The sequence below is a fragment of the Hyla sarda genome (genome assembly GCF_029499605.1).
Source record: "Hyla sarda isolate aHylSar1 chromosome 1 unlocalized genomic scaffold, aHylSar1.hap1 SUPER_1_unloc_21, whole genome shotgun sequence".
Taxonomy (NCBI): domain Eukaryota; kingdom Metazoa; phylum Chordata; class Amphibia; order Anura; family Hylidae; genus Hyla; species Hyla sarda.
Window position 1 is genome coordinate 246,806 of NW_026607583.1, and position 14,321 is coordinate 261,126.

The window sequence follows — 14,321 nt, forward strand, 5'->3', positions numbered from 1 at the left end:
ATTCTGGGAGTGATGTCACATGACCTCATTCTTATCTGTGTAATCACAGATGGATATTATTGGAGAGGTGAGGGATTCTGGGAGTGATGTCACATGACCTCATTCTTATCTATGTAATCACAGATGGATATGACTGGAGAGGTGAGGGATTCTGGGAGTGATGTCACATGACCTCATTCTTATCTATGGAATCACAGATGGATATGACTGGAGAGGTGAGGGATTCTGGGAGTGATGTCACATGACCTCATTCTTATCTATGGAATAACAGATGGATATGACTGGAGAGGTGAGGGATTCTGGGAGTGATGTCACATGACCTCATTCTTACCTATGGAATAACAGATGGATATGACTGGAGAGGTGAGGGATTCTGGTAGTGTATGTAGTGATATTAATGTGTCTCTCCATACACAGGATTACACAGTAGTTAAGAAGTCCTCTAGTGGGTGCTGTCGGGCCCCTGTGTGTGAAGGATGGGGAAGAACCCTGAGCCCAATCCCGGGGCCCCCACCTCACTCCCTGATACATGAGGAAATGGATGAACAGAAGATCCGAGAACTCATCAACAAGATGATGGAGCTGCTGACTGGAGAGGTGACCCTGCTGGGACATTATACAGTAATGGAGGGGTCTGGTGATGACTGGAGAGGTGACACTGCTGGGACATTATACAGTAATGGAGGGGTCTGGTGATGACTGGAGAGGTGACACTGCTGGGACATTATACAGTAATGGAGGGGTCTGGTGATGACTGGAGAGGTGACACTGCTGGGAATGCTGGGACATTATACAGTAATGGAGGGGTCCGGTGATGACTGGAGAGGTGACACTGCTGGGACATTATACAGTAATGGAGGGGTCTGGTGATGACTGGAGAGGTGACACTGCTGGGACATTATACAGTAATGGAGGGGTCTGGTGATGACTGGAGAGGTGACACTGCTGGGAATGCTGGGACATTATACAGTAATGGAGGGGTCTGGTGATGACTGGAGAGGTGACACTGCTGGGACATTATACAGTAATGGAGGGGTCTGGTGATGACTGAAGAGGTGACACTGCTGGGACATTATACAGTAATGGAGGGGTCTGGTGATGACTGGAGAGGTGACACTGCTGGGACATTATACAGTAATGGAGGAGTCTGGTGATGACTAGAGAGGTGACACTGCTGGGACATTATACAGTAATGGAGGGGTCTGGTGATGACTGAAGAGGTGACACTGCTGGGACATTATACAGTAATGGAGGGGTCTGGTGATGACTGGAGAGGTGACACTGCTGGGACATTATACAGTAATGGAGGGGTCTGGTGATGACTGGAGAGGTGACACTGCTGGGACATTGTACAGTAATGGAGGGGTCTGGTGATGACTGGAGAGGTGACACTGCTGGGACATTATACAGTAATGGATGGTTCTGGTGATGACTGGAGAGGTGACACTGCTGGGAATGATGGGACATTATACAGTAATGGAGGGGTCTGGTGATGACTGGAGAGGTGACACTGCTGGGAATGCTGGGACATTATACAGTAATGGAGGGGTCTGGTGATGACTGGAGAGGTGACACTGCTGGGACATTATGCAGTAATGGAGGGGTCTGGTGATGACTGGAGAGGTGACACTGCTGGGATATTATACAGTAATGGAGGGGTCTGGTGATGACTGGAGAGGTGACACTGCTGGGACATTATACAGTAATGGAGGGGTCTGGTGATGACTGGAGAGGTGACACTGCTGGGACATTATACAGTAATGGAGGGATCTGGTGATGACTGGAGAGGTGACACTGCTGAGACATTATACAGTAATGGAGGGGTCTGGTGATGACTGGAGAGGTGACACTGCTGGGACATTATACAGTAATGGAGGGGTCTGGTGATGACTGGAGAGGTGACCCTGCTGGGACATTATACAGTAATGGAGGGGTCTGGTGATGACTGGATAGGTGACACTGCTGGGACATTATACAGTAATGGAGGGGTCTGGTGATGACTGGAGAGATGACACTGCTGGGACATTATACAGTAATGGAGGGGTCTGGTGATGTCTGGAGAGGTGACACTGCTGGGACATTATACAGTAATGGAGGGGTCTGGTGATGACTGGAGAGGTGACAGTGCTGGGACATTATACAGTAATGGAGGGGTCTGGTGATGACTGGAGAGGTGACACTGCTGGGACATTCTACAGTAATGGAGGGGTCAGGTGATGACTGGAGAGGTGACACTGCTAGGACATTATACAGTAATGGAGGGGTCTGGTGATGACTGGAGAGGTGACACTGCTGGGACATTATACAGTAATGGAGGGGTCTGGTGATAACTGGAGAGGTGACACTGCTGGGTCATTATACAGTAATGGAGGGGTCTGGTGATGACTGGAGAGGTGACACTGCTGGGACATTATACAGTAATGGAGGGGTCTGGTGATGACTGGAGAGGTGACACTGCTGGGACGTTATACAGTAATGGAGGGGTCTGGTGATGACTGGAGAGGTGACACTGCTGGGAATGCTGGGACATTATATAGTAATGGAGGGGTCTGGTGATGACTGGAGAGGTGACACTGCTGGGAATGCTGGGACATTATACAGTAATGGAGGGGTCTGGTGATGACTGGAGAGGTGACACTGCTGGGACATTATACAGTAATGGAGGGGTCTGGTGATGACTGGAGAGGTGACACTGCTGGGACATTATACAGTAATGGAGGGGTCTGGTGATGACTGGAGAGGTGACACTGCTGGGAATGCTGGGACATTATACAGTAATGGAGGGGTCTGGTGATTACTGGAGAGGTGACACTGCTGGGACATTGTACAGTAATGGAGGGGTCTGGTGATGACTGGAGAGGTGACACTGCTGGGACATTATACAGTAATGGAGGGGTCTGGTGATGACTGGAGAGGTGACACTGCTGGGAATGCTGGGACATTATACAGTAATGGAGGGGTCTGGTGATGACTGGAGAGGTGACACTGCTGGGAATGCTGGGACATTATACAGTAACACCACTGGAGGGGTCGGGGTGATGACTGTATCATTATGTGTCAGGTTCCTATAAGGTGTCAGGACGTGGCGGTCTATTTCTCCATGGAGGAGTGGGAGTATGTAGAAGGACACAAGGATCAGTACAAGGATCAGGTCATGATGGAGGATCAGCAGCCCCTCACATCACCAGGTAATAGACATGACTATATACACACGTCCTCTCATTATTTGTATGTAAAGAATGAATTCAGTCTCTGTATGTGTTCCCTACAGTCAGATCCAGTAAGAGAACAGCACCAGAGAGGTGTCCCCGTCCTCTTCTTCCACAGGATGATCAGGTAGATGTAGATATTCCCTATGATCTGTAGAAGGGCTGTGAAGCTCTTGTGGTCAGTCCCCTCACCCTCCATGACTCCTCATCTCCTGCTCATCTATAACATCCCACATGATTTCTCCTACTGTCTGATGACTTTTACAATCTTTCTTCCACATCTTATGAATCAGGGTGAAGATCCGAACAATATTAATGCTCCAGAGACAGATGTGAGCAGTGATGAGCAGTATAAGGAGGACATTCCTACAGGAAAAGATCTGATTTATAAAAATATTACAGACATAAAGGAAGAAGAAGAGACAGATGTGAGCGGTGATGAGCAGTATAAGGAGGACATTCCAACAGGAAAAGATCTGAACAATATTAAAGCTACAGACATAAGGGAAGAAGAAGAAGAGACAGATGTGAGCGGTGATGAACAGTATAAGGAGGACATTCCTACAGGTAACCACCCAGGTGAGTAGTAACAAGTAAATGCAGAGAACAGTCACAGATTTTTCTTGGTCACTGGCTGCAGTAATTTATGGTAAGTAGTGGTGTAACTAGAGTTTTTTTATTTTTTTTGGGCTCCAAGGCAAATCTTAGACCACAGGCCCTTCTGTGCGCTCTTACTATAGATTCTACACCTTTTATGCCCCCACACTATTACTGTGCCCCACAGACTGTTCTGTATCTTCTGTTCACCCCCCTACCCGGACCCCCAGAGGAGCCCCCCCTGCAGCCATGATCATTACACCCCTGGATGGAAACATTGCTGCTCAGTAGAGACTGGGAGGAAGAGACCTCGATGCCGGACGATCAGTCATAGACCCTATGGGAAGGACAGTTCAGCTAAAGCCATGTCAGCAAAGTGAATGTACAGGATATGAAGCTTGAAAAGAAGAACAAGTCTTAGCAGTTTAGGCTTCTGGTCGGTAGAGTCTAGTCATGTGATCAGGTTGGTCTCATTAGGTGAACTGCAGTGATCAGACTCCACCCCTCTCTCTGTAAAGTCAGAGGAATCATGGGAAATGTAGGCAGGATGAGAAAACCATTTATGTTCTGTGGCTTAAAGGGGTACTCCGGAGGGGAAAAAATTGATAAAATCAACTGATGCCAGAAAGTTATACAGATCTGTAAATTATTTTAATTTAAAAATCTTAACCCTTCCAGTACTTTTCAGCTGCTGTATGCTTCAGAGGAAGTTGTGTAGTTCTTTCTGTCTAACCACAGTGCTCTCTGCTGACACCTCTGTTCATGCCAGGAACTGTCCAGAGCAGGAACAAATCCCCATAGCAAACCTCTCCTGCTCTGGACAGTTCCTGACCCGGACTGAAGTGTCAGCAGAGATAAGTACTGGAAGGGTTAAATATACACTGCAGGGAGCTTAGTGGAGCTGATCGGGATCATCACAGGGAAATCGCGATGTCCCGATCAGCTGGGAGGATGGTGGGAGGGCCCTTAACTGCCTCCTCCCCATCCGATCGGTTCTCCAAGGCTCCAGTCCACCATGTCAGGCTGGAGTAATGGAGTACTGATAACACTGATCAATGCTATGCTGCAGTATTGTTCAGTGTATGTAATCAAGGATTGTATGTAATAGTCCCCTATGATTTAACCCCTTCCCTAACAAAAGTTTGAATCACCCTCTTTTCCCATATAACAAATAATAAACATATGTGGTATTGACACATGTGTAAATGTTTTTAACGTTTTTAAAACAGCACGGTCAAAATACCAAAGTCCAGAATTGCGTATATTTGGTCACTTTGTACACCCTAAAAACATTTATAAAAAGTGAACAAAAAGTCCCATTAAAAAAATGGTACAGATAAAAATTTACACACCCTGTATATGGAAAAATAATAGTTATAGGGGTCAGAAGAGGACAATTTTAAACATGCTAATTTATATACAAAAAGTTCTAATTTTTTTTAAATGAAGTAAAACAAAATGAAACCTGTATAAGTTGGGTGTCCTTATACCGTATGGACCTACAGAATAAAGGTAAGGTGTCATTGTTACCGAAAAGTGCTGCGTAGAAACGGAAGCCCCCAAATGTTACAAAATAGTGTTTATTTCGTTTTTGCCTTCGTCGTAGATTTTGTGGTGCAATGATTGACATCATTATAACGTAAAATTAGTAGCGCAAAAAACAACAACAACCTCATATGGGTCTGTAGGTAGAAAACTGAAAGCGTTCTGATTTTTAGAAGGTGAGGTGGAAGAAACGAAAGTGAAAAAACCCTTAAAAAGTCCTTAAGGGGTTAAAGTATTTTTTAAATTAAAATATAAGGAAAACTATACAAGATGATACTAACCTGATGGATAAGTATAATGTCAGTTGTGACATCACGTTATATGGTAGGTGATGAAAAAAAAACAAATTAGCAAAATTGTATTTTATTTCAATTGAATTTTATCCCACAATTTGTTTTCTATTTCACAGTAAAATTGGTCCCACAAAAAACAAACTCTCATGTGACTCTAGATGGAAAAATGTAAATAAGGTTAATACTCAATTATATAATCTGTGTTATTCTCTGCAGATTCTTGTAGCAGGAGATCAGAGGAGAATCTTATATCTTCAGATTATAAAGCAGATGATGATATCACACAAGATACATATGAAGAACATTCCATTATCCCAGATACACCCTCAGCCCTTCACAGCCAAGATCTGTCATCTCATCCTTATATACAGGTCCTGTCTTCTCACTCATCACAGGATGTTAAGGAAAAAAGTTACAGAAGGGGTGCTGGACATCAACGAGCTCATACAGGAAAGAAACCATATTCATGCTCAGAATGTGGGAAATGTTTAATTAAGAAGTCAAGTCTTGTTGAACATCAGAAAATTCACACAGGAGAGAAACCATTTTTATGTCCAAAATGTGGTAAATGTTTTATTCAGAAATCGGCTCTTGTTCAACATCAAAGAACACACACAGGGGAGAAGCCATTTTCATGTTCAGAATGTGGGAAATGTTTTACTGAAAACTCATGTCTTGTTCAACATCAAAGAACTCACACAGGGGAGAAGCCATTTTCATGTTCAGAATGTGGGAAATGTTTTACTGCCAAATCAAATCTTCTTAAACATCAGAGAATTCACACAGGAGAGAAGCCATTTTCATGTTCAGAATGTGGAAAATGTTTTACTGAAAAATCACATCTTGTTAAACATCAAAGAACTCACACAGGGGAGAAGCCATTTTCATGCTTAGAATGTGGGAAATGTTTTACTTTTAAATCACATCTTCTTGTACATCAAAGAAATCACACAGGAGAGAAGCCATTTTCATGTTCAGAATGTGGTAAATATTATACTGAAAAATCTAATCTTGTTAAACATCAAAGAACACACACAGGGGAGAAGGCATTTTCATGTTCAGAATGTGGGAAATGTTTTACTGAAAACTCATGTCTTGTTCAACATCAAAGAACTCACACAGGGGAGAAGCCATTTTCATGTTCACAATGTGGGAAATGTTTTACTAAGAAATCAAATATTGTTAAACATCAAAGAACTAACACAGGGGAGAAGCCATTTTCATGCTCAGAATGTGGGAAATGTTTTACTTTCAAAGGAGATGTTACTCGACATAAAAAAAACTCACACAGGAGAGAAGCCATTTTCATGTTCAGAATGTGGAAAATCTTTTACTGAAAAATCACATCTTGTTAAACATCAAAGAACTCACACAGGGGAGAAGCCATTCATGCTTAGAATGTGGGAAATGTTTTACTTTTAAATCAAATCTTCTTGTACATCAAAGAAATCACACAGGAGAGAAGCCATTTTCATGTTCAGAATGTGGTAAATATTATACTGAAAAATCTAATCTTGTTAAACATCAAAAAACACACACAGGGGAGAAGCCATTTTCATGTTCAGAATGTGGGAAATGTTTTACTGAAAAATCAGGTCTTGTTCAACATCAAAGAACTCACACAGGGGAGAAGCCATTTTCATGTTCACAATGTGGGAACTGCTTTACTAAGAAATCAAATATTGTTAAACATCAAAGAACTCACACAGGGGAGAAGCCATTTTCATGCTCAGAATGTGGGAAATGTTTTACTTTCAAAGGAGATGTTACTCGACATAAAAAAACTCACACAGGAGAGAAGCCATTTTCATGTTCAGAATGTGGGAAATGTTTTACTGGCAAATCAAATCTTCTTAAACATCAAAGAACTCACACAGGGGAGAAGCTATTTTCATGCTCAGAATGTGGGAAATGTTTTACTCAGAAATCAAATCTTGTTAGACATCAAAGAACTCACACAGGGGAGAAGCCATTTTCATGTGCAGAATGTGGGAAATGTTTTACTCAGCAATCAAATCTTGTTAAACATCAAAGAACTCACACAGGGGAGAAGCCAACTCAGAGCAATAAATGATGCAGATAACACATCTATATATTCACCATGTACATAGGATATCTGACATTTATACATATATCATATACTGCATCTCCAAACTTGTTACCAATTGATAATAAAAGTTTTCTATTAGAACGTAGTCACCGATCCAGCGATGTCATCACTATAGTTTACATGGTAGGAGAAGAGTGTGATATATGGTTGTGATATTCACTGCTCCTCATGGAGAAGACCCAACAGGCATAATCCATGGGGAGCTGCTACTGGAGACCCAAACACCTCACAGAGAAGGGACTTATTCCAGTGATGAAGAATTCCAGGACGGTCCGGGCTTCACCTGCTGAGACCCTTTTAGAAAGGTTGTGTTATCCCCGATCCTAGCTGATCATGTGGCGTCCGATCACTGGACACCTCAGTGTGTGCTCGGCTGTTTCTGCAGCTCCCATAGTGAATGTACCTCCTACCTACCTGGGGACACTGGGGTCCCTGTTATTGAGATACAGGGGATAGATGACACAACCCCCTCACCACCCCGTGATGTACTTTTATGTCATGGGTGGGATTACTTTCCAGACTGTCTTGGCAGTGTAACCCTATGTATGCCGCAGTCAGTACTGATTGTAGCATCTATAGGGTTAAACTGTCTTGCTCCCCCAGTCATGGCCTCCAGGTCTACCAGGCGCTGTTGCCTATGAGGCCCGACCTCGGTAACACTGACAGTTATACTGCGCTGTAGTACAGATGTATGGTGGTGAAGTATAACAGCGATTAGACGAAAGAGATCAGTGTGTGCAGTGTTATAGTCTCCTATGGGATAATAATGATCAGTATAAGAGATCAGTGTGTGCAGTGTTATAGTCTCCTATGGGATAATAATGATCAGTATAAGAGATCAGTGTGTGCAGTGTTATAGTCTCCTATGGGATAACAATGATCAGTATAAGAGATCAGTGTGTGCAGTGTTATAGTCTCCTATGGGATAACAATGATCAGTGTAAGAGATCAGTGTGTGCAGTGTTATAGTCTCCTATGGGATAACAATGATCAGTATAAGAGATCAGTGTGTGCAGTGTTATAGTCCCCTATGGGATAATAATGATCAGTATAAGAGATCAGTGTGTGCAGTGTTATAGTCTCCTATGGGATAACAATGATCAGTATAAGAGATCAGTGTGTGCAGTGTTATAGTCTCCTATGGGATAACAATGATCAGTATAAGAGATCAGTGTGTGCAGTGTTATAGTCTCCTATGAGATAACAATGATCAGTATAAGAGATCAGTGTGTGCAGTGTTATAGTCCCCTATGGGATAACAATAATCAGTATAAGAGATCAGTGTGTGCAGGGTTATAGTTTCCTATGGGATAACAATGATCAGTATAAGAGATCAGTGTGTGCAGTGTTATAGTCTCCTATGGGATAACAATGATCAGTATAAGAGATCAGTGTGTGCAGTGTTCTAGTCCCCTATGGGAGCTATTACATTGCAAAAAAAAAACCTTCCCTAATAAAATGCATATGGCGGATTAATGGATTTAGTTATGTTGCTATTGTTCTGTTCTGATTTTTTGGTCTATTTGGTTTTATCATTTTATGTATTAATTGGTTTTATCACCTTTTTCTTCTTTCTCTGCACACTTACCCTTTCTTTTTCCTCTTTTCTTTTCTCTCTACTTCCTTCCTTCCTTCTCCTTTTTTTCGTTTTCCTCTTCTTTTTCCTATGTTCTTTTTCTCCTGGTTTTCTTTTGCTGTTTTCTTCTTTTTTCTTCCTTTTTCTCACCGATGCCTTTTACCTGGTTAAATGAAGATGGCTTCCAACCTGCGTTCTCCCTGGATATTCTACTATTATGAATATATATGTACATGTATACTATCTGCTATGTATAATAGATTTCAGCAGTGATCAGACACCTTACTCTCTTTCTTCTGACATTACTATCCACCAATTGTCATTTTACCCCTCTCTCGTCTGCTGCACTTTCACTTGTTTTTTCCATTCTCTCACATTCCCGTTTTTTGCACTTTTCATGAATTCTCCATCACATGAACATTCTGAATATCTTTTTCCCTTACGTCCTAACCAGCAGCACAAGTGGGGTGTTCTGCCCCTGTGAAGCTGGCAGGACGGTGGAATTTTTAATTCCGCCCAAGCAATTTAAATTAATTAGCCCCCCCATAAAAGGCCTCCTCCCCTAGGCCATCTCGCTTTTTTTCTGTCCTGTGTAAGGACAGCAGGACGGTGCAGGCTCCTTTGGAGCCTGCCTGGATGTCTCCCCTGTATTGGGGAGATATTTTTGGGGCGCAGTACCTTTTTCAACTGCCCCCTGTTTTTTTCTCTTTATATTATCTGGGCCTCCGGCCTGGTTTATCTTAAAACTATTTGTTTTGACTATTTTATTGCTACAAGGATCCGGTGATCCCTCATAGCATTAGGGATGCCGCTGCAGGTTTTTTTTCTTACCCGCCTGGCGTCCCACGTGTCCCGGCTCACGCTCGCCTCCATTACTCTGTGCGAGCCGTGGACCGGAGGTACGTCATCTGACGACTTCCGGTCCCGGCCTCACTTTCTTCAGCGCTTTGCGCTGCCTTTTAAGTTTTATACTTAGGTGGAAAGTCAGGCGTGAGCCCTTTCCTAGTTAGGGAAGGGCTCAGTGGATAATTTTTATTAAAAATTCCCTTCCGGGTGTTTCAGCCTATTGCAGGCTGATCTTCTCTGAAGGGGGCGGGGCTTCCGGGCCCTTTCCCATATAAAGACAGCTGAGACCTTCATTCAGTCTCTGCTGCCATCATAGCTAGTCCTATTTACAAGCCTAGCATTAGTGGTTAGAGCTCCTATCTGCATTATAGGTATCTCTCCCTCTCTATTTGGCGTTAGGGCGATAATAATTTTGTTTATTATCCCTAACTTATTTTCTTTCTTTCCAGAGTCATGTCTACTCCTTCCTCTAGTGACCCACACTCTGGTGGTCGTAAGGCTAGCGCCAAAAAACGCCATCTAGCTTGCGCCAATTGCGGCACTCCGCTTCCGGACGCTTACGAATATAACAGGTGTCCCGGTTGCCGTCCACCCCCTAATCCAGCTGAACCTACTGTCCAGGACATGTTCATCTGGATGAAGGAGTTTATGGGAAATTCCATATCTGAAATTAAGAGTGCTCTTGTTCCCAAAAGAGCTAGAACTGAATCCACTCCTCCTTCTGTGGCGGAAGAATCCGTTATGTCGATCGAGGTATTGGACCAGAGGTCATCTGTACAGTCTGAACAGCCTGTTGAGGTGAAGATGTGTCCGCCTCTTTTCCCTGCGGAAAAGACGCAGAGATTACTTAGGTCCATCCGGTCAAGGGACCAGGATGTTGACCAAGGGGAAGCCTCTGCATCCACCTCTAGAGAACCTTGGGTTTTCAAGGTGAATGATGCACGCAAAAAGATGATGAAGGCTGAGTGGAAGCACCCAGATAAACCTGCGCTTGTCACTCGTACCTTCAAATTGATGTACCCTCTCTCGGACGCGGAATCTGATTCCTGGATGCCACCTCCTAAGGTTGATATGGCAGTAAATAAACTGTCCAAGAGAGTCTTGGTTCCCGCGGATGATGGAAGCAACCTCCAGGACCCGCTTGATAGGAAGGTGGATTCCCTTCTCAGACGCACATATTCAGCAGCATCAGCGTCTGCCTCTGTGGCTATTGCCTCGGGAGAAGTGTCTGACTTCGTGAAGGAGCGTGTGGAGCGCATACAGACTGAGATTGACAACAATGTCCCTAGGGAAGACATCTTGGACAGCTTCAAGACACTCCTCCTTGGTATAGACTTCCTCTGCGAGGCCTCCCAGCAACACCTTAAGCTAGCTGCCAAGTCCATGGCACTCGCTTCTGCTAGCAGACGTCCCTTGTGGTTACGCCCTTGGGTAGCGGACAACACCTCCAAGTTTAACTTGTGTGGGATGCCTTTCGAGCCTACTTGGCTATTTGGTTCTGAGCTGGATCGCATAATGGAAGGTTATGCTGACAAAAAAGGCAGGTGCCTTCCTGTTCAGGCCTTTCGGGGTAAAGGTAGAGCAAGAGGGGGGAAGTCCCAGGGCCCTCCTAGATCCCAGAGACGTCAGTCCTTTCAAAAACGTGGTGGAGGTCGCGGCCGCGGTAAAGACCGGTAGGCCGAGCTATGACTCTCCACTGACATCCACCAACGTTTTCCCTCTCCCTTCCCCTCAAGTGTTTGTTGCAGAGAATCTATCTGCCCATCCTCCTCCAGTAGGAGGACGTTTAAGTTTATTCCTTACAACCTGGATGCAAGAAATCCAGGATCCCTGGGTTCTGAAGGTTATTCAGTCGGGGTACAGGATAGAATTTACCTCCCCTCCCCCAAGGAAGTTTGTCTTAACAAAGTTACTTCCTCAGCCAAAACAGGCTGTCATAGAAACCTCAGTTCTCCAATACTTGGGAAAGCAAGCTTTGGAAGAAGTTCCCCCAGATCAAAGAGGATCTGGCGTCTACTCCCCGATATTTTTGGTTCCCAAACCAAATGGCGACTGGCGCATGATAATAGACCTGCGCTACCTAAACCGATTTATAAGGAAAAGGCGGTTCAGAATGGAAACCATTCGCTCGGTGGTCAGTATCCTGAACCCACAAGATCTCATGGTCACTATAGACTTGAAGGATGCATACCTTCATGTCCCTATATTTCCTGCCCACAGGAAGTTCTTAAGAATCGCCGTCACCATAAAAGGTATGGTAAGGCATTTCCAATTTGCTGTTCTACCGTTCGGCATTACCTCCGCTCCCCACACCTTCACAAAGGTGGTGGCTCCAGTTGTCTCTGCTCTAAGACTAAAAGGCCTAGAGATTGTTCCTTATCTAGACGACTGGCTTTTAAAAGCCGCGACTCTAGACATTCTTCAAGCTCATCTTCAACTGACCCTGGATTTTCTTCAACACCTAGGGTGGCTCATAAATTGGGAAAAATCCGAGATCATCCCATCTACCTCAAGAAGGTTTCTGGGGTTTGTCCTAGACTCCTCTCGGATGACGCTGTCTCTCACCCCAGAAAGGAGAGAGCGCGTCATAAAAGCCGCAGAGTTTTTGTCGGTACCACGCAGAGTGCCCATCAGAACTCTAATGAAGATGTTGGGCCACATGTCAGCGTCTGCAGAAGCAGTCCCCTGGGCCCTGTGGCACCTCCGACCTCTCCAAGATCAGGTCTTGACTGCCTGGAATCGCAACCCCAGTGGGTTGGACAAAAAGTGCACCCTGTCGTCCGAAGTCCGTGCCTCTCTCAGGTGGTGGACGAACCTGACAGATGGGAAGTCCTTGATTCAACCTCTGTGGATCACTCTGACCACAGACGCCTCCCTTCTAGGGTGGGGAGCCCATCTGGACGACCATCCGGTTCAGGGTACCTGGACCCCTCAGGAAAGGTTACTCTCATCCAACATGAGAGAACTGAGAGCAGTTCGTCTTGCGCTCCTCCACTTTGCTCCCCATATCTTAGGGAAAGCAATAAGAGTCCGGTCAGACAACACCACTGTAGTGGCTTATATCAACAGACAGGGTGGCACAAAGTCCCAAGTGCTCCTCAGGGAGACCGGACTTATTCTATCATGGGCAGAGCTCAACCTATCCCACCTTGTTGCAGTCCACATCAAGGGGGATCTCAACGTAGTGGCAGATCGTCTAAGTCGCGGGCTTGCAGTCCAGGGAGAATGGTCTCTCAACGAGAAGATCTTCAGGAGGATAACCCTGAAGTGGGGTACACCAGAAATAGACCTCATGGCAACCCGGCTGAATGCCAAAGTGAGCAAGTTTTGTTCCCTTTACAAGGAGGACAATCCGGTGGCGATAGACGCTCTGTCCATCGCATGGAGGTTCAGGCTGGCCTACATATTCCCTCCACTTTCCATGATACCCAGGGTATTGATGAAAGTCAGGCAAGACCAGACCTCAGTGATTGCCATCATCCCATTCTGGCCGAAGAGGTCCTGGTTCACCCAACTCATGAGGATGAGTCAGGGGTGTTATTGGAGGCTTCCCCACGTGCAGAACCTTGTGTCTCACAACACAGGCTCCTGCCTAGATCTGAGGAGACTCAATCTGACAGCCTGGAGATTGACAGGACCCTACTAAGGAGTGGGCTTCCTGCGGAGGTCTTGAGAACTATTGCACACTCGAGAGCAGAGTCTACAAACAAGGTTTACTCCAGGATAAAGAAGATTTTCCTTCAATGGTGTGCAACGAAAGAGGTAGTTACCTCAGATCCTCCTCTTTCTGCAATACTGCGTTTTCTCCAGGATGGCCTTGACAAGGGTCTTAGCCCATCCACCTTAAAGGTTCAGGTCGCAGCACTCTCTGCCTTCCTAGGCAGGTCTCTATCACAAGAATCCCTGGTTAGAAGATTCCTCAAAGGGGCTGAAAGACTTAAACCTACAGTTCTCAGACCTATTCCCAGTTGGGATTTAACCACTGTTCTCAGGGGGTTATGCGCTCCCCCCTTTGAACCTCTGGAAGAAGTAGACTTTAGGTATTTATCCCTTAAAGTCACTTTTTTATTGGCCATAACCTCAGCCAAGAGAGTGGGTGAGCTTCAGGCCCTTTCGGCTTTCGAGCCTTACACTGTTTTTCTACA

General features: G+C 44.9%; 1 protein-coding gene across 1 annotated transcript; it reads left to right on the forward strand.

Annotated features, from left to right (window-relative positions):
• The first annotated feature begins 500 nt into the window (after positions 1-500).
• On the forward strand, positions 501-8,645 carry LOC130298102 (oocyte zinc finger protein XlCOF6-like). Its single transcript, XM_056550993.1, is given in 7 exon segments — positions 501-597; positions 3,062-3,188; positions 3,272-3,336; positions 3,503-3,788; positions 5,861-6,918; positions 6,920-7,026; positions 7,028-8,645. Coding segments are annotated over 7 exon segments (2,394 nt in total). The 5' UTR covers positions 501-537; the 3' UTR covers positions 7,719-8,645.
• The last annotated feature ends 5,676 nt before the right edge of the window (positions 8,646-14,321 follow it).